The 21,065-nt window shown below is 36.6% G+C and overlaps 1 protein-coding gene across 1 annotated transcript in view; it reads left to right on the forward strand.

Annotated features, from left to right (window-relative positions):
- The window catches only part of KCTD8 (potassium channel tetramerization domain containing 8), a gene marked incomplete at both ends in the record, with an annotated part of 94,451 nt that extends 73,673 nt beyond the window's left edge, over positions 1-20,778 (forward strand). Inside the window, one exon of the mRNA XM_082315291.1 lies at positions 20,318-20,778. Within this exon, the coding sequence (XP_082171417.1) occupies positions 20,318-20,778 (461 nt within the window). The remainder of the gene's footprint in view (positions 1-20,317) is intronic.
- Positions 20,779-21,065: the final 287 nt, after the last annotated feature.

Consider the following 21,065-nt stretch of genomic DNA (forward strand, 5'->3'; position numbering starts at 1 on the left):
AACTGTACATTAAAAATACTGTTACTGAATAGTTCTTATATAATAAGATAGCCTGCTTCATAATGTATTATCATTCTCATGATGATTTAACAACTTGTATCACAGATGCATTAGATGAAGTAGCAACAGCAGCAGAGATAGCAGCATAAACATCATGCTCCACTGCCTGCCCTGTGCTAAAGAAATTGGAGTTTGGGAGGAACAGACATTAACATGGCAAGTGCTGAGACTGACAGCCATGGAAGTGATGAAATCTTATGAATTCAACAGCATGTAGGATACATACTCACCAATTATGATGGCAGGGTTTCACTAAAAGCTGGACCCGCTATCATTACACCCAAACAGAACTGTTAAGACAGTTTCCGAAAGATCAAGAACAGCAGATATCATTTTAAATAGATAATAAAAGTTGGTTGAATTCAGCAGCTCTTCTAACACAGTCTCATCCTGTCTCCTATCAGTATGAAATTTGAACCGTGAAATATTTTTTCCATTCTGGGTTTGGATTATTATTCTCATCTGGCTTCAAAATATTTTGTAGCCCCTTCTTGTCAGCGATGGCACACTGTCTTCGTCCCATATGCTGTACCGAGAGCTTGGCTGATATCACCATATTCGTAGCACCACGTGTGCAATACATGTGCTACTGCCAACTGCAGAGCAAATTCTCAGGAAGACCTGTTGGGTAGAATATTTTTTGTTTGGTTGGTTTTCTGAGCAGAATGCAGGATTTATAAAAATTATTTTGTCTATAACTGACCGTCTTCTTTGTCAGGTGTGACAGAATGCATGTTGCATTTATTTGGCCTTAAGCTGGTATGCTGCTCTCTTTTACGTAGGCTGAGGGAAGGGAGGAAAGATTCCTTCTGCCTGGTGCCCTCACTGGGTGTACGAGGGTGGAAAAGGTCTGCAAAGCTGCTAGGTGTGTGATTCCCAGAAAAAAAAATTGGTAGCCCACAGCACAAGCAATTCAAGGAAAACCTTTTTTTGATTTTGTTCTTTTTTTTTCTCCTCTCATTTATCAAAAGCCTTTGAGAAGTACCTGTAAGGAAATTATCTAGGCAGATCCACCCCAAAGCTGTAGCTGATTTGGGGGTCTCATCATAGATGTGGCTGGAAGACAATTCCTAGTTTACAGAATTTGTACTATAACGAGCGCAACCACGCATAAACCTGTTTATAAACTTATCAAACTGCAAAACCTTGTTGTTTTGCTTGTTAAAAAGCTTCTGAATTCATAATGGGTTAAAATCAACTTGGTTTTGTATCAAAACTGTCATTTCTGTTTGTATTGCTTTTTCTTCTTTGGAGCTTTCAAATTAAAAAAAAAAAAAAAAAGCTAGAAGCACTTTCTTTAGTTTAAAATTGTCTTTCATAAGTGTGGGAAGCCATAATTAAACACAGTATTCCAGTATTCTGGGTCAGGTCTTACCTTTATCTTGCAGAGGAGTACAGTATTTCCTTCTGGGCATGCCTCACTTATGTTCTGGAGGCACATACAACTTTTTCTTTAATGACTGTATTACTTTGTTCAGAGGAACTGTGATCAGCTAGCACAACCAATTCTTTCCTCTTCTTTTGTTTCCACTTAGATGCTTAAAGAAGAAATTCTTGTTAATAATGTCCAAGATACATTTTGTATCATTACACATCATCCTGTTTCTATCATTTGGGTCTGCAGCATCACTTCATTTCTCTGGTATGATATCCTGATCTTCCCTCTTAACAGTAATATCTTACAGCTTTGTGTCAACACCACACTTTAGCAGCATGCTTCTGTGCAGAGGTCATTACTACAAATATTAAATGAGATTCATCTCAAGAATGAATCCTAAGAAAAAACACTTGTCACTTTTCTCTAGCTCAACAATTCAATTTTCAACGCATCTTCACCTCCCATTTACTCAAGTCTGTAGCCACCTTTGTATTCCTGTAGCAGTCCTCTTCTTGTCTGGCTTTTTGCAGATCGTTGCTGCACAAGTTTCACAATACTCCTCAAATGAGTGAGAAGTTGTACTGATGTCTTAGCAAAATATTTATTGCTCAGAAATCATCTTTTCATGCAGCTGCAGATTCTATTCCTATCAAAGTATTTATAGCACACCCATCACCAAAGTCCAAGAAACCCATGGCAAGCAGAAAAAAATATATATTTACACAAAGCCCACTCAGAGGACTGCTGCATTTAAACAGTGAAAGTTTTTCCTTCATGTATATAATTTTGCAAAGCACTTAAGAATTCTTCATACTTAAATGCCCAAGGAATGTAAGGGGTTATTTATATTAATTCTTGTGTAAACCAGTGAGAAAATTCAATTAAATCCTGGAATATCTTGAGTGGCTTTGTTTAATGCTTGTTTATACCAAGCCACACACATGAGGTCATATTCATTTTACAATCACAGTTAAAATAAGTTCATTTGAAGAATACTTTAATAATAACATGAAGGGAAAATGAAGAGAGTTTAAATTTTTAGGTCTGTCTTGTATTTTTAAGCTCCATGACAAAACTGGTTAGTACTGTTTTACAGCACAGAGAATAATGCTGCCACTGTTTTATGTACAGTCCCAACTGAGGAGCAGCTTTTTTCCCCTTTACTTGGTGACATTTTCTTTTTGGTTATTAAAAATAGAAAAGGACAGCTGCATACTTAGATGTGCATTAACTTCATAAATTGTTAATCCTGAAAAGACATGCTGCTCACAGAGGGGGTTAGTTTAATGCTGCGAACTGCCATTCAGTGACTATCACTGTTTCTTACGTCTAAAATTGTGCACGTCAGGCAATATTTTCTTCTCTATAAATTGAGCCTATTCTCAGGGTGTCCCTTGATGCAAGCAAGAGTTGCATTTATTTCTGAAAAAAAGCTCAAGTAAAACCAATAAACTTAACTGAAATTGTTGTCTAGCTTGTGTCCCTGAGCAGAAATGAGTGGGAAGCAGGTTTGCAGCACGTCTTGAAGGTCAGCACCGATGCTCCTGCTTAGAGAGGGTTAGCTCCCAGCTCTTCCCTGAGAGGGCTCTCGCCTTGGGTGACCCTGTCCTGACGCCCAGGCTGGGCAAGCATTAGGGCACCCAGCCACGTGTCAAACACGCCAAGCAGGATGCCTGGCCCTGCCGCCCTCACGGTCAGCGCTGCAGTGGACCTCTATGCGGAAGGCAGGCGCCTGTTTTCCTACGTGGATGCTTCAAAGCAGGGATGGACAGGCACAACCAAGTGACGTTAGGAACCTGCAGTGGGAGGCAAGGCGGGAAAGGAGCACGGCACATTCTTGTGGATACTTATGTCCCAGTTAAAGCAGGCTTTTGCGATGGATTTCATCCCATGTTACTTTTGTTAGCTTTGTCTCTAATCAGCTGCTGCATATACTACCATTTCCAAACCTTTCTCACTCATTCACTTCCCAGCCATAAGCTTTTGCTTGTATTTTCATTAAACTGAAATGCTCAATGTGCTTAGCAAAGTCTTTATCGAAGAAACATGAGGGAGGGAAAACCTTGAAATTTTTCATTGCTTACATGACAGGAGAGTATCAGATATCTCTAAGCTGTGTTCCAGTTAGGGGAAAACTGAAAGCCATATCAAAAAAAGGAGATTTGGGCAGATATAGCGGAACTTAGACAGCTAAGTCCAAAATGTCATCCTAAGAAACCTGCCTCAGCTATCGCTTCACTCTGGAAACACTTGTGATCTCTAGCAGAGTTTCCCACTTTCCAGGCTTTTAGCTTTTCATATGCGTGTGCCTGGACCGCCTACTGAGGTTGTTCCACAAGGCAGAAAATAATTCATCATCTAAAAATGATGAATCCTTTCCTAGCAGCTTTGTTTAAAAAAACATACCTAAATACAGAAACTGAAAAATGAACTGCAAGAGCAACACAATGGTTCCAATACAGAATATAATCCTAGCGGTGCTGTGTGATGATGACCATGAAAACATTTCCGAGTTTTTGGAAACCAAGAGGTTTTAGAAGGTGCTAAAAAGAAGAGGAGCTGAGAACCTGAAGGTCCAGCTGTAACATTGCTGAATATAGGAGCGTGTCTCTCTTGCACATATTCAGGTTAATGTATAAGAATAAAAGAGACGAGCTCACTGAACCTACCTCATGTTCTGTTGTGAGCGTGGTGAAAAAACAGAGCACCTTCATCAGCACTGCTAACGTGAAGCCAGATGCACAGCAATGTAACTCCATTCAGACTCTGAGCCGCGCTATCAGAAATGTATCCATATGAATGTGCTAGAATTGAAATTCTCATTATTGAGCGCAACAATAGCAGTAGGAAGCAAAGGAGATGATGATTGTAAAATAATTGCTTGCCTCCACCTGCTGAGGAGAAAAATGGCATTTTTTGTATTATATGGATATGTTATATAATGTCTTGCCATTAGTAGAAATGTATTTCTGTATCTATATTTTTAGTACTGTATCTGCATTATCCATAGATACTGCATAATCCAGAGATACTCTTACTCTAATTACTTTACCATACATGTTAAAATTATTCCTGTTCTTTGTTCCTTTCTCCCTTTTATTCTTTCATATAAAGACATTAAATAGCTTCAGAAAAATATCAGAAAAGTGATCTGTGGAAGTATTGGTTCAGTTGTGTGACAGACATAGGGTGATGTAAGATGTGGAGGATATATTTATAGCACTGGTTGTGTTTAGAAAAATCTGCTGAAATATTTTTTCAGTGAAAAATGTGGGTTTCATCAAAAGCTAAAATATTCTAAGCACATGGATTTAAATTATTTTTTTCGCTACAAAAACTGATTAAGAAGAAAAACAGCTGATTTCCAAAAGCGTTGGAAGTTAATTTAATAACTTTGAATTCTTTTTTTTATTTATGTGGATTTCCCCACTTTCTTTACATTGTTGTATAAAAATACAACAAGCATCCTAATTGAAGAAATAGAAAAACTTATGTCTTAAAACAAGAGACAAAAGTCAAAAACCACGCTGAGCAAGAGAAGAAGCAATTCTGTCTAGACCCTTATATATTTTAAAAAATGCAATACCTCTACTATGATTAGATATTACAAATAGCTGTGTTTTCTGTTTTCTTATTATGAACATCTGCTGAGGAGGATAAATTATAAACAAACAATATCAGTGACCTAAGGTTGAAAAGTAAAGTCAAAGACCCTATTAAGCTTACTGTGAAGAATGGCCCTTTATTTTATTTTGGTTTTTTATACAAGGAACAGTTGGTGCTATTTGTGTTGGAAAGCATTTCATGACTGGTTTAAAGAATCCCGTTTAAAGTCTTTCTCTAAAGAAATAGAATACATATAGCCAAAACTGGGCTTCTTGCTTCATGTTAGTATAATTATGAAGAACACACACAGCTAGAATAATGAAATTGTACCATATTGCAGTCACCATTCCCAGTTTGTGAAGCCCCTAAGCTTGGTTATGGGGAAATTGAGGGATTTTTCAGGAAAGGGAGTTCTCTCTACACATTTCCTTTTTCGTGTTGTTTTAAATGCAGACAGTCTCATTCAAAGGAAATCTCAAAGTTTTTGTTCTGTCAATAAAAGCCCCTGCCAGTGTGCATCTCCAACCTGTGACCTTGCCTGGAATACAGGCAGTGCTAAAGCTCTGCCATTCGTGCATACTGAGGGTAACATGAGAGCTAGATCTTAAGTGTGTAAGTTACAATATCTTGTGTGAAGAATGTAGGACTCTATATCAGCATATTTTTCTTCCTCTTTTCCACATTTGTTTACACTCTTTAAGGCTAATAAAAAACAAATAGGAAGGGATAATTTCCTAAACTTTTGACTGCAGAGTGAAAATCAGACAAAGGCAACCAGAAACAGCCAGAAGAACCAACATCGCAATCACTGGATTTTCATTCATCTTTTCCACTAAGGACTTCGACTTCCTTTGCTTTCCTAAATTTGTCAAGCCACAGTAGTACTGTGGCATACCATGCATTAGCAGACCAGAAGTACTAGTAAGGGGAAGTACATAGAAGTACACAGAAGTACAAGAGGGACCTCTTCTACAGTCTCATGAGATAAACCTGTTACCTAGTTTATGATCTTGATTTTACTTTCTCTTGCCCCAGCTGTACTTTATTTTGTAACCCCAAAAATAAATTTGGAATTTATTTTGTAAGAAATCAGTGGGATTTATTCTAGTATATTATTAGTATCCAGTTGTCATATAATATTTTCAGCAGTAGATCTTGAACTGTTTTACAGAAGGGACAGCTCACATTTTACAGATGGAGAAACTCAGGCACTGAGACAGAAGCACCCTGACTTTCATATTGACATTGAAAAGCAAAAGAAAATTACATTTTCAAACACAAAAACAATTTGTTCAGGGTAACTGCCTTGTTGTATTTGAAAGCTCAATGTACAGCTGAATAGGGAAGATATACTGTCATTGGTAAAGCTTGCTTAAATTAAGCTAGCATATAAGGGAATCAAAACAGTAATAGTAGGAGAAACAAGTATGTAGGAAGCAAAAAAATTCACTATAAGAAGCCTGAGACCAATGAATGTAACAACAGAGGAGTATTTTGATCCTGGGTTCTTTGGGGAATACAAAAAGTGAGAAGAAAGGGCACACATAGCCCTTTCCCTGATTAATAACTACAGTTAGCACTTGGAAATCTGAGTCACTAAAGTTACATCGTTGGCCCCTGACAGTCCTTATGCATATAGACTGGTCTTTTTTGTCAGCTCTGGCTGGTGACAGAAAAGAAGCACCATCTCAGCTGTCATCAGAAGCAGGTTTCAGTTTGGGCTGCTGTTGGAAACTTCCAAATGCAGAACTGCAACTGTTATTGCAGACTCATGTCGACACCTGTAAGGCAACAAAGGAGTCTTGTATTCTGAAAGAGTAAATATTCCCAAGCCTCATGGCTATTAGAAGAAAGGTGTGTTTTCATATCATATATATATTTTTATACAACTATGATACAATAGCTCTTACATGAATGCAATGAAAATGCCAATTAATACAAAATAAGATTATATTCATTATAAATAATCACTTACTAAAATGCATCGAATGCTGCTTTTCTAACTCAGTGACTTTTTTTTTTTGTGATAATATTCCAAAGTAATTATTCCATCTGCTGGTCAATCCTCTGTTGAGCCAGTCAAAGATGGGAAAAGAAAATAAGACAAAATAAATTAGTTTAACTGTAATGAAATTCTGGTAAAACAATCATTGACTGTGCCTTTGGTCAAACTGAGGTGGAACTATTAGTGATAATCAGAATGCGGTTATTATTTTCTGTGTAATGTTTTTACTATAAGGTAGGTTACTATGACAAAATGAAAATTGCTCAGGTTTGGCAAATGAAATTTGATGTAAAAGTTTTCAATAGTATCATCTGTTCACTCTCCCAAGGTGATTTTTAATGTATTTTTCCTGCCTGCTCTCATTCTTTTTGTTGCTATGCAAAGCTACAAAAGCCACTCAACTCCTAATTGAAACATTCTTCAGATAATTTACTGGAATGTAGGATTGTGGTGAAATGTGTAAATAAATATGCATTTCTCCTCTGAAATTCTCATACTTTTTCTTGTAGGGCTTTTTTTGTTGTTTTCTTTGCCTCCATTAGGACTAAATTAGATATCGACTAATAGTATCTATACTGCAGTACTGCTAAGACATGTTTTGTGAATCTCTCAAGAGTTGGTATATTTTATTAAAAAAAATCTAAGAATAATGTAAGAAATGAATTTTTCACTAAAGAACACTGTCACCCTCTTTAGATAGCCTTCTGTACTCATTTGGTATTCAGTTTGCAGGATCATAGAAAATCAGTCCATGTTTTATTATTTAACATTTTTATTATTTAAAAACTTTGCAAATGTAGTTAATATTTCAAGAAAGAGTAAGTTAAAACAAACACATTTTAGTCTGAGCTGGGCATAATTTATTCACTGGAAACTGTAGTAAGTGATTAAATATAGCAGTTATGTATATTGATTGTGTTTCTTGACAAATATCTGAAATATTTGGAATAAGAGGAAGGTGAAGTCTTCCTAGTCTTTCTAATGCTGGTTTCACCTAGGCTAGTAATCAGAGTCTTTGTTACTTGGTCAGGGATGGCAATGTCACAAGTAAATGCAACTATTGGATGCAACTAGGAGTCACCTTACAGAAAATATTTCTGTAAGGGACGAGTGATTTAATAAATAAATATTGCAGGCAAGATCTCTCCACTAACAAATTACACAGGAGTTCATTGGGAAGAGCTAGGGTGAGGCAAGAAAGTGTTGTAGAAAGTCTTGAGGAAAGCATGGAAAAGTCAACCAGGACCTGGCTGCTCCATACACCTATGTAGCTGCTTAACCAAGGACAGAGGAAAGTCTTCTGGCAAATTATATTTTAAATTATATCCAAATTAAATTCAGATACACTAAGAAGCACGGTCTTATGTTTGGATGGAAATTGCTTATGGGTGCTTTTGTTTATATTAAAAGCAATGTGGATTTTAATCCTTAAATGGGCTTGCTTAGAAATATGAAGAATTAAATTACATTTCTAAGAAAGGGTCTTCATTTTCCACCTCTTCCATCCAAACTTTAAGTACCTAGCTGTGGAAAATACTACTTTATCTGCTTCCAGAGCATCCACTTTGTGTTGTTAAAAAAAATAATTTTGTAGTTTATTCCTTTGGCCCTTGTTTCTCAGTCCCTACATTAAATCTCTCATTTTTATGTCAGACATGGGTTGCTTGTCCTCACACTTAAGGCCTTTGATTGCCTGTCCTCACCTAGCCCCAACCAGACTATGCTGACTTTCTCTATTGCTCCCATTCATGTCACCTTTGATGCTACTTCTTACTTAAGGGAGCAGATACCACTAACATCTGCAAAGATATTGTCTTATTATCCTTCAAAATCCTCCTTAAAACTCTGGTTTTGTGCTGCTCATATAAATTTTGACAAAAGATTAGACAGCTGGAGGTCTGAGACAACCAGCCTATTGTGCTGACCAATACTGCATTTTTCGGTACTTTCCCATCTGTCTGCCTCTTCCCATCTGTTGTTTCTTGTCTTGTTCTTAGATTTTAACCTGTTCAGGGCAAAGGTCATCTATTAATTAATGATGATGCAGCCCAACTACACTATGCACAATGTAGCCTATTACTAGAACATATAGTCTGGAACGGAAATAAAATGAATATTAATAACAACCACCACCTCAGTAATAGCAGTAAATCCTTTTTAGAGTTTCCTTTTTGTTACTTTATAGGATTAAGTGACTGACAGTCCCCAGAGAGGAGAGTTCTTACCAATGAGTTGTGAATGAACTTTTCTTAAAAGAAAATATAAAACCAAAGATTTCTGAAATTGCTGTGTTAATCACTCTCCCTCTGCTTTAACTCATGTTGGAGCTTCTAAGAGAGAAGCAGTGATTTTAGAAGTGACTGAATTCCTGAAGTCCCACTGAAATACGTTTCTGACTGGTAGGCCTTATTTGAGGTGGCATTTCTTACATTCCATGTGTATTTTTATTAAAAGTAAACTATATTTTGATGAGGATATTATCAAGTCAGTATATTTAATGTATGTCTGCATCACAAGAAGGCGAGTAATTGCTTCACATATGTTTCAAATTGCCATAAGCCATCAGTGAAAAGTGTAATTCCTCCCTTTGAATACTCTTTCCCATACCTCTGGTGCCTTTTGTTCTGACACAAACATTTATATGGCCACACAGAGAGCCACATCTAACAGCTGAGGAGTTAAAACTAATTTAGGAAAAACCAAATGTGAGTGGTTCAAAGAAGAGCATTGCTTATCTGGGTGGAAAGAGATTCAGCTTCATGTTGCCTAAAACTCTGACTGGGGCTTTGCCAAACACAGACCCGGTGGCTAAAAGACTATTTCATAGTTGAGCAGATGCCCAACCAATATTAATATTTACAAAGCAGAAGGCAGCTGCCAGCAACTTGGTTGACAACAGACTGAAATTCCTGATTGACTTACAAATAAATGTGTCCTTAGAAGAAAGGGGAAGGGAGCAAGGAAGGGGAATGATAATATCTGGCAACCTCAGAGGGACCCCCAAGAATCGGGGGGGCTATATCAGGGAAAACCAGGGTGATAAAAGTCAGTGTCCTTCCCCAGCCCAACAGCTGTTTTCTCTGAATGCAGTCTGAGGACACCGAATAGGAAATAGAACTGTGTCTCTAAGCCTACAGGTTTAGTAGTCATTTATCGTTTGTCCTATGAATCCTGAGAGGGAGCTGCATCTGGGGTGTGTTTCTGCAATGTGAAGATGGAGTGATTGTCTTTCTTTTTTGTCACTTCTGCCCTTATAAAGCGATTACAAATGTGCTGTAGGCTTTTGTTGTTGTTGTTGTTCTTGTAACTTTAAGCTTGTCTTAGAGGTGATTTCAAGGAAATGGTTAAGAAAGAACAACTTACGGCCATTTGCATCCTTGACACTGAGATTCTGTAGTAGTGCTCAGTATCCTGGTGTTGAAAGAATAAGAATGTACTTGTCCTTTTAGCTGCAAGGGCTAGAGTGGGAACTGGAAGGCTGGGGTCTGGGTCACTCTTCCGGTGATCAGCATTAACAAAGTAAACTTTCTGCCAGCAGCAGTTAGTGGAAAGAAGCACTGAAGTCTTAAGGGAGTTTACAAGAGCACCATGATAAAATGTCCTGCTTTTGATGCCATTCTCCTGACTCCTTTTTGTGGTAAATTGAGAATGTCACTCTAGATAAGTCTTGTTAACTTTCAGATGCCAAATTAATAATTTGAAGATAATTTGGTGGATTTTAATATCAATTAACTCTTTCTACAAGGGAAAATATTGCATCTAATAAGCAACTAATAAGCGTTTTTCATCGACAGAACAAAAGATTTTAGCTCTTAACTGATAGCCCCTGAAAAATAACCAGTCAAAAAAAGGCAAATAATATTAGCATACAGAGCTAAGCATGAACCTACTTTACAGTCTGGAAATGAATGACAAGCACATCTATCAGATGTTGCTGAGATGTTACTGAAATACAAGCAATTGGGCCTATTCACTGTAGGAAGTGAAGTTATGGAAGAGGCATGCTTTTTATGAAAGTTGTTCTCATTTGTCGTGTATACCAATGCATTCATTTCTGAGATTTTCTTCAAGCATCAAAATTATTTTAAGTACCTACATTTTTATATTTGGGGCAAAAGAAAAATGTTTCTACAGGTGAAGAGACAACAATTCAACCATTTTACATGTAAAATGCATTTGTGTTAAATTGCTTTCATTGTAAAATAACCAAAACTCTCCAATCTCAAGATCAAGCTCAGTCTGGCTGCTACCAGTATAATGTTTGTATTTTATTCCTATTACTCTGCTGTTAGTGGAGATTAATTTAGCTTATGGCCACCACTGACAAATGCAATGACTTATCCGGAGTTTGCTTCAGGAAGAAAATTCTGTACTGCTTCAGTAAGCCCTATTTCTCCAAATAACTTACATACAAAATGTGAAGCATCTGGTTGACTCTGGAAGCTTTTGTTGTTTGCTAGGAACTTTTTAGATAATTTTACAATATTCCCTCAGCTGAGATAGGCTTTTTAAATTTTGCTTCTGGGATTCTGCAGAAGATCTTTCAATCTGTTTGCTAAACAGTGGTCTCTTCAAGGATAATCAGGAGGGCTGACAGCTTTGGCTGCAAAGTATTGACCTAGTGATATAGTCCTGAAATGGATAAAATCTGTCATGCATCACATCCAGTGGGTAGATATTGGCAGTATTGGTGGTTTCATGACTTTCAGTCCTTTGGTGTTGATTCAGCTTGTATCTTATCTATTCCAAACATTTCATTTTCTTCTTGTATCTCCAGCATAGCATTAATGCAGTAGCCATCTCTAACTCCACAAAATAAGAATATCATCTTCAATATTTGACTCTGGCTGTAGTTGGATATGAACATTACTGGTCTTTCCTATTATCTTTAGCTTATCTGCCAAGAAAAGACACTTCTCAGAATGACTTCAAAATTTTCAGATTCATTTATTTAATAAAAAGCTGTGGACTCTGCATTAGTTTTACTGGAATGCAACAAATTGTCCATGTCAGAATTTCACTGGCTGTCTCCTATTTAAGTACTGGTTTGCTTAACATGAAACTGAGTTGGAAAAGTAACAAACAGAAGGCGTATGGCTTTGTTATTTGTTCAAAATAAGATTACAGTGAAGTATCTAATGAATTCAAGTTGGGCACAGCATTATTTATTGTACATCTTCTGTCATTCCAAATGGCAAAAATAGTTCCCTCTCTATATATTAATTAGTCTTTTTATATTGTGAATAATATTAATATTTAAAGTACAGCCTGACTGGAAATAAGCAAAGAAATTTTCCTCATTGATTTATTTAACTCATTCTACTGTACCCTTTCTAGAAGTTAGTTTAACATCAGGTGGTAGTAAATGTGACAGAAAAATATTTTTATGTTGTTGTGCTCTTTTTTTTTTTCTTTTGAGACAAAGCACTTATCACTTATGGGCATGTGGTCCTAATCTGAAAGATGAATTGGTTCATTCACTTCAAGTACCACATAACCATTCACACACCATCGAGCTTAACACTATTAAAGGGTAATTTCCCCTGTGGGAGCTATGCCCAATACAGCTGCAATCTCTACACAATGTCTTTTTATCTTTCCATGGCAGGTAAGGAGATTTAAATAAAAGGCTTCATCAAGAGTGCAATCACAGACATATTCTTCCTATTGAAATATCCATGAAACAGCAAATAAACACTCCTAAAAATCTTAATGCTCCTAAACATTACCAAGAAGACTTCAGTGTACAGTTCCCACTTTGAAATTTTGTGTTGGAATCAAAGCATGTGAGATGCCTCGTGCGCTTGGCAGTAGAGGACAGGAAATATTATGGGAAAATTTGCATTTCCTATTAAATTCTGAATGTAGTAAAACATTTCAGAACAATCAAGGAGTATATTTTGCTTTTATCTCTCATAATCGCCATGATTTTTTTTAATTTCTCATCATTTCTTTAATTTGTCTACAATGACTCATTGAACACCCTATTATTATAGGTTCTATATTCTAGCAATGATGATAATTAAGTCTATGGTGGGGTTTTCTTTAGAACATAGTATTTTCACATGTTCTTGCTCAAATATTTGAGGGCTAATGTATTATCTGCAATAATTTTGCTTGGTTTCACCTAAAGATGAATTTTCCAGAGATGCCAATGAAAATATGCTTTCTGAGTAAAGTACTGAAAAGTTACAGAAATCATTCGAACTTCCTTTTTTTTTTTTTGTAAGAAGAGGCAGTATTTTTTCACCCTTTCTGCTTTCACCATTAAATTGCTTTCCTTCCAAGATGTTTTTTGCATTCACACTAGAATGAACAGGCTTTATTTTCGAACTAATTTTTTGTAACTTAAGGTCACAGAGTGTGTTGTCTTTGACTTCAATGGGGTCAACATTTAAGTCTAAAACTTTTTTTAAAATGAATGCAGCTTTGGACCCAGACTCGCAGCTCAGAATCAGCTTGTAGTGAAGCCAAACCAATTTACATGCCCTGTAGTTACAAATTTGAAGCTTTGCCAGAGCATAGGGCATATTTACAAAACTGTTTGGATAAAATGTGAGTAACCTAAGTGCTATTCTTCATGTCAGGGAAGCCCTGCTGAGATTCGCAAGACCTCTCTGTGGCAGTCTCATCTGCAAGCTGACTTGCTTGGCTTTCTTAAATCACATAGAATTCAGGTTCTGCTCAACGTACTGAAGTTGATATGTCAACAGTGCTGGCCTTTTACTCAAGAGTTCAGGGCTTAGCACATCATTAATAAATCAAAGGCTCCCAGATACTAATTCTCTCTTGTGCCTGAGGGAAGTTAGCTCACTTCTTCCAAATGAATATGTTACCCTGAAGTAATCAAAGGTGAACGGAACATTCTCTTCATTTTATTGAAGCTATTCTACTTTGCATTGACTAAAGCCAAGCCTCAGTTGGGTCAAAGAACATGAAAGTGTGAGCATTTGGCTATCCATAGCAATTCATCACTCATGTGAAAGGAGGAAGAAAAGTAGGAAATGCTGAGTTTCAATCCTCCTTTCTGAAAAATACTTCACTATTATATACTAAGCATTCTTTGGATCAAGCCTTTAATCCAAAAAGTGGTCTGAAATTTTTTACCAGATGAGACCCAAATTGGAAACTGCATATATATATATGTATTTTTTTTTTACTTGAAGTGATTTGAAACCACATAGCATAAAGACTCCCACACAAAGTTTTGTTCCACTGAAACCTCTGTACTGAACTCTTCAATTTTTCCCATAAGTAAGCTGTCAAGAACGGAGCTTGCCAAGAGCACTTAGATATTTCTCACATTATATACTTAGTTACTAGTATTGTTTGGTTGGGATGTTCATAATGGATAAAATTCATCCATAAGCAGAGAGACAGCTAAGGACTGCATGCCACTTAATTCCTGTGTGGGCCTGCTTATTAGCCTTAAAATAGAAATTAAGAGGGGCGTGGCCTTCCCTCTCTCCCCTCTCCCAACAGGACTAAGTTAGAAGTAAATTGCAATACCTAAAATAAGTAGAAAAGTTTCCTTGAGAAACTGTATAGAGTTAATAAAACTACATAACTCTCACTGCAAATCCAAGCAGTGGATTTAGGTTGATTTTGTAGTGCATTAAAGAGGAGAGAGTGCAGTGGTCAGGAAGTCCCTTGTAAATTTGCCTGCCATAAAGCTAGTTTTAACCTAAGGCTCTAGTGGTAAGAGGCAAGCTGAATCCTTTGCTGGTCTCAAGGAGTGAATTCATGTGTTGAACTGGGCTCTAAGAACAGGATTTTCTTCTAAAACTGGAAATATCATTAATATGCCACAGAAAATGTCAGGGGTTTAAAGCTATCCTTTTATAGCTCTTAAAAATAATCTTTTTTAAAAATAAAATCAAAGTGAAATTAGACATAAAAGATAGTCATTTACCACTGAAGTGTGATATTAAGTACTCAAAAGTCTGGTAATGAAAATGTTCCCACAGTAGCCATAACCTGTCATCAGATTTCACAGGTGACTTCTCTGTAAGCATTCAGTGTAATACTTTGAATGTTCGTGAAAGGTAATAAAAAAAAAAAAAGCTATGTAAGATGGATAAGTTCATCATAATGTGAGATCTGATGAGGTTTTTTCCTGTGATTGTATATTAATTACAGTTAATTTTACTTAGATTCTGTGAGATTAAATCATAAAACACAATAGGATTCATCTTATATTCACTCTGAATATAATGGAATTTTGAGATAGTAGGTAGAGGAAAAGTTCATTCAGGTGTTTAACATAGCTGTGTACCAGACTGAAGGTCCTGTGTAGCCTATAAAAAATAAGGACTATTCCCCTATGCAAAACAATGTGAAAAAAAATTGCATTTCATGGAAAATCATGAGCAAATCACATACTGCCAATATTCTCAAACAGGCAAAAATTATGAATCAGAATGCAAACAGTATTGTTGGATCAGATATAATTTCTTTTACAGATACAAATGAAAATAACATTTGTTCTCTTTGCTATTATGTTTCTGAGCCTTCCAATATAATCAGTCAGTTTAAAACCCTGTTGCCCTCCTGTTTTCATTTTTGATGAAATCAGTTAAAAACATGGAATTTTTTTACATCATAATTTTATTAATTTTGTTGCAATGTTTTTAAGATGTGTTCTCAATAAAGTATTTGCTAAAAATTTTTGTCTTATGCAACCGTTAGTTCCATTCATAGCTATATCAGTTCAAAGCAACCCTTAATTGGATTATTTGATTAATTCAATAGACTATAGCTAGTAGAACTGTTTTTTTTTTTAAAAGTACATTTGAAGAAACAGAAAATTATGAAGATAAAATACCCCCAAGAACTTTCTTGTCACTAAAATTACACCATAGAAAAACTCAAGATTTTTTGGTTAGTTTGGTTGGGTTTTTTTAATTGGTTTGAGTTTTTTATTTAAATCAACAAACAAGCTTAATTTTATAATGCTGGCAAGGAGATTGATAAAACTCAAATCATTTCACTTTTTTCATGTATATTTTCTGGACCAACAGTAAAAGGTAGCATCTCCTTAACAGCTTCCATTCTTCCTGATTGAGGTACTGCATATTGAACATGTTTAAAATGATGGTTATATTTTGTTTCCAGATGACTATTTTTGTATCAGCTTCAACTCTTATCTACATGTCTTATATCCAGCTATAACTGTTATACTACAGAGGAAGATTTTTCTGTTCTTTATGTCAATATAGTTGTTATTAAAATAGCTAACCTCAGCAATCTATGCATATGTTCACAACTTCTTTTACATTCTGCAGTAAAAATAAACTGATTTATAAACAAACAAATGATCTTTGAGACGCTGTAGGAATAAGGTAGCTGAGTGAGGAAGATGTTTTTTCGTGAATCTGCCACTGCACAGGTAGTAAACTGAACATTGGACTTAAAGAGAGAGAGAAGAATGGAGCAGTGATGTTAATTGGATTAGAATAGGATTTCCTTTATTTTAAGCCTGTTGTATTAATATTTAAGACAATAAGTGTACATAAAAACTGAAATATAGATAAGCAGAATATCATTATTTTATGCTTTTCATGTTTCCAGTGTGGTATTTTTCTCTATTGCAGGAGATAGATAGAGCTAAAGAAATCTTCAAATAATTGTTCAGATTGCACTTTATGAATATCCACAAGCAATTTAGACCTATCTAAGCTTTATTTGATTTCCAGAAGTACTTGGTTACAACTTTCAACCAATAGTTATTGGCCAGGGGATGGTTTGCTGTTGTATTTGTCATGTCCTGTTCCTGACTGGAGCTCTGTTGCTCAGTTATTGTTCGACAGGGAAGCCAGAGAGAACTTCTGGTTCCCGTTTTGATTCACGTAACCGACAGAAGCAAATTTTCATTGCAGACAATTAGGTTTATAAGTTTCTAGTTCATTTTCCATCAATATTTTCTAGTAATTGCTTGCAAGTGATTATTTCGTCAGTCAGTTCCGCCAGTAAATGTTGGCTAAAATGTGTGCAGAGAGCAACATAAATGAGGAATAAATACAGTCAAAGTAAATGTAATATCCCTTCCTAATCAGACAAATGTGTTTGAGAGATTCTGTCAAGTCTACTAGACTTGGGAGTCTAGTAGCCACCATGGTAGAGGTGGTGTGTAAGCCCAGGTAAAGGGCGAGGTCACTTTCTAACTTTCTGGGAGAAAGGAAGCCATTTAAAAGCAATAAAGGAAAAAGAAGTGGAAAATTCGGTGTCTATAGGAACTGCCTGGAGGAGAATTTGAAGAACCAGCCGCAGGTGGGAGATCCTAGAAAGGGCAGGAGCAGGAGGAACACATTGTCAATCAGTGAAGTTTGTTAGTGCTATGTGCCTGTTGGAGCAAGTATACTTTCTCTGAGTTTTTAAGAACTATTCTGCACTCCTGGTAAATAAGTAGTTTCAGGTAGACTGAGCTGTTTGAAGGTCTTTGGTGTTATTCTGGAAGGACTGAGAAGGTGCAGTGGAGACAGCATCCCATCACACAATCCCAGCCACAAATGAGTGCGCCAGCATAGAGGGCAATAAGGAGATATTTTCTGAATTAGAGATGTAGCTAAATGTATCTCATGATGTTGCAAATTAAACAAATATATTTTGAGAATCCTTTCTTATGTATTTATAAATTCTTTTGCGTTTCAGCAGGTGGAAAATATTGTGTGAAAAACCTCCCCTCTAGCAGAACTGTTGCTTCTGCTAATAACACACTATTGAGAAAGAAGTGCAGGAGCATATAAAGAATTCTTTGTGAGGGAGGATTTGTTAATTTTTAAAAGGAGAGGTGTGGGAGAAACCTATGTTTGGATTAAAGTTACTGTGAATTTGGGCGATTCAGTGAAGCATACAGAGCTCAGTGTTGTAAGGTACTGAACCTCAGGGCTCTGATCCAAAAAAGCATTTAAATACCCGCCTATTGTCAGGCTCTTGAATAATCTTGTAGCAGGAAATGGAATTTTTTATATTCTTGAAGATGTATTTCAGCGCTTTTTTGAAATAGATTCTTAGTACATTGCAGGTTTGAGCCCTTGAGAAGCAAGGAGTACCAATAAAGAAGTAAGTATAAATAGACCATCTGGAAATAATATCTTGATTTATGAAGTTACAGCAAAAAATTAGGCAGGAAAGAGAGAGTTGAAGACTACAGGGTGTTGCTAACAGAAAATTTTCGTTTCTTAGTCATAGAGTGTGTTGTTACATTTGAAGAAGCTAAGATTGTAAACTAGATTAGATATTGATGTTAATCATGTTATTGAAAATCAGAGTAACAATACTGAAATCACTATCTGATTAACTACTCAGTTTTATAGTTGCATGCTGCAAAGCCGGAATAATTCCATAATGCCAGCTGACTCTTGATTTAGCATATTCATATAGTGGTTTGAGGTATGAAATGAAATGCCAAGTACAACAATAGAAGGAAGGCATGTAAATCTAAGAAAGTTAACATATTTCTGGAGGAGAAAGAGGAAGGAAATCACTGCAGCCATGTGCTAAATATTTGGGATTAGTATAATGAAGCAGAAAATCACTTGTGTTTTTCACTCTGAATAATGCAAGTACAAGCCCTGATGGATTGTAGTCTCTCTTCTTTGGATCTTGATTATTCATGGGTTTCTCTAGGTGGACCACAGAAATGTGACACTTCATCCTGGGATGCTGGCTAAAACAAAAGAAAAGCAGATTGTTGAATGCTGCTGTTGTTGTTAGATTATTATTTATTTGCTTTTGTGTTTTGTTTTGTTTTCCCCTGTGTCTCATATAAAATATTGCAGTTGTCTTAGATTCCTTTGAATCATAGAACTGCACTGTCAAAAAGACACCAGAGTGTTCATATTGCTCCTGCATTCTTTATAATTGTAATTATATTTCTAATTTGTAATTCTGAAAAACAGAATACTAAGTGACTCAAAAATCTCCTTGCAAGTCTGTCCCAGTAACTGAAGGTTGAGTTGTCATACCCTGAGTTTTGGTACTGGCAAAGGTGGTTAACTGATGCTGGTGGTGTTTTTGGTGAACTGTAAAGATAATCTAGTTTTTCTAAGATATTTAGATATCTAAACTCTTTGGACTCTTTCAGGATTTATAGCAAACACACAACTGCCACTGAAGTCCCAATCTTCATTTTCATTTGCATGTTCAAACATCTTTGAAATGTTTCCCTTTGGTCTGATCCAATGACTCTTGAACTCTGTAGATATTTCTGTGAGCTTTCAATAGTGTCCTAAATTAAGATTGTGACGTTTATATGATGCCAGCATAGCATCATTTCACTTCACAGCTGGAGTTTTGAAATAAGGCTTCAGAAATGAAAACACTTGAATAGATTTAGTGAATACTACCTAATTTTCACATTTGTATTCTGCTTAAGACTTCAAAGCAAAAGTGATATCTGGAGAAAATAACAGCCTAGATCTGATTTTCAGGCACGTGAAGTGCTGAGCAGTGCCTGCTGATAGGCCATCAGATGGCTCTCCCAGCCGTTGCAAGTGCCTCTTTACCGATAACTTCATAACCTCATTTTCCCTGCCAGCTTGTGCAGTAAGAGGTGTACAACTGAATTCTGAGCTTGCACGGAGGCAAGTCTGGGATAATAACTGACACTAAGAAGTGCAGTGAAATCACTACAGGATATAAAAAAAAAAAAAAAAAAAGCCTAAAGACTCTGTCAGTAGTGAGCAATCTCTCTGTTATTCTAGGATTAATGCTCCTTTTCCTGTCTGGGGCTTCTGCAGAGTTGACATCTGCATAGCAGTAGACTGCAGATCAGTAGACTGTTCTGGGAAGATGAGTTAAGAGCTTCCAAAAAAAAAAAATCTAAGCCCTTGGAATGTTTTTTATTTAAGCAAAGAGTTTGCAAATTGTCTGGTAGTATTTTCATAATACCACAAAATCTAATTTCTCATAATAAACTTCTTGGGGTGTAACAGCAAACTCGCTCATTTAAACTTGCCTGCAGGGATTTCCGGTGCAGATAATCTGTGAACATTATGCACGTTTCATTACCTGGATTCTTAGGCGGGCAGTGAAGTTATTCTTGCTGTAAACATTTTCAGGAGTGAGAATTTTGACAACTGAACACACCTGTAGGACCAGACCTTCGAACTGTGTGCCTGTCTGGTATAATTCTTTTGAGTGAAAGGAAATGCCACAAATTTATCCCAGCCAAGACTCTGAGTCACGTTTTTCTAAATGGTAGCTGATCAGTTTTCTGTGTAAACCAGTGCTTGCTTAATACTTTTTCCTTTCCTGCCTTGTATTAGGACCCCCCCAGCGAACCGTTTCCCCCAAACAAGACCATGAAGAAAGGAAGCACGACAAAGTCTTGGACAAGGGCAGTGAGAGTGGGACTTCCTGTAACGAGTTGTCCACCTCAAGCTGTGACAGCCACTCAGAAGCAAGCACCCCTCAAGAAAATGCCACCAGCACTCAGCCATCCACAGCCCACCAGCCAAATACTCTGACTTTGGATCGCCCATCTAAGAAGGCCCTGGTGCAGTGGATGCCACCACCAGACAAACGCAGAAACAGTGAACTCTTTCAAACTCTCATTAGCAAGTCCAGAGAAACAAATCTTTCCAAAAAGAAGGTATGTGAGAAGCTGAGTGTTGAGGAAGAAATGAGAAAATGTATCCAAGATTTTAAAAAAATCCACATTCCGGATTACTTTCCAGAGCGCAAACGTCCCTGGCAGTCTGAACTCTTACAGAAATATGGGTTATAGTAATCAACTCTTTCATGACGTATCTCTGGGGCATTTGATGTTTATTAAGTTGCCACTAACTTACTGATGTCCTCCTTCTGGCCAGCTCTGCCACCAGAGCTATTCTGCTGCTTATTTCTTTCTGTGAACAGTGGATGTTGGATAGTACATGGTTTCTTTAAAAATATATATAAAAAGATAGAAACTTTAAAAATACAAAAGGTGTCTCATCTAAACCACATCATAATAGCAAAGAAAAATATGCATGGTCAAGAAAGATGGTTTTTGAACTGTAGTCAGTTGAGCTT

The sequence above is a fragment of the Platalea leucorodia genome (assembly GCF_965183815.1).
Source record: "Platalea leucorodia genome assembly, chromosome: 6".
Taxonomy (NCBI): Eukaryota; Metazoa; Chordata; class Aves; order Pelecaniformes; family Threskiornithidae; genus Platalea; species Platalea leucorodia.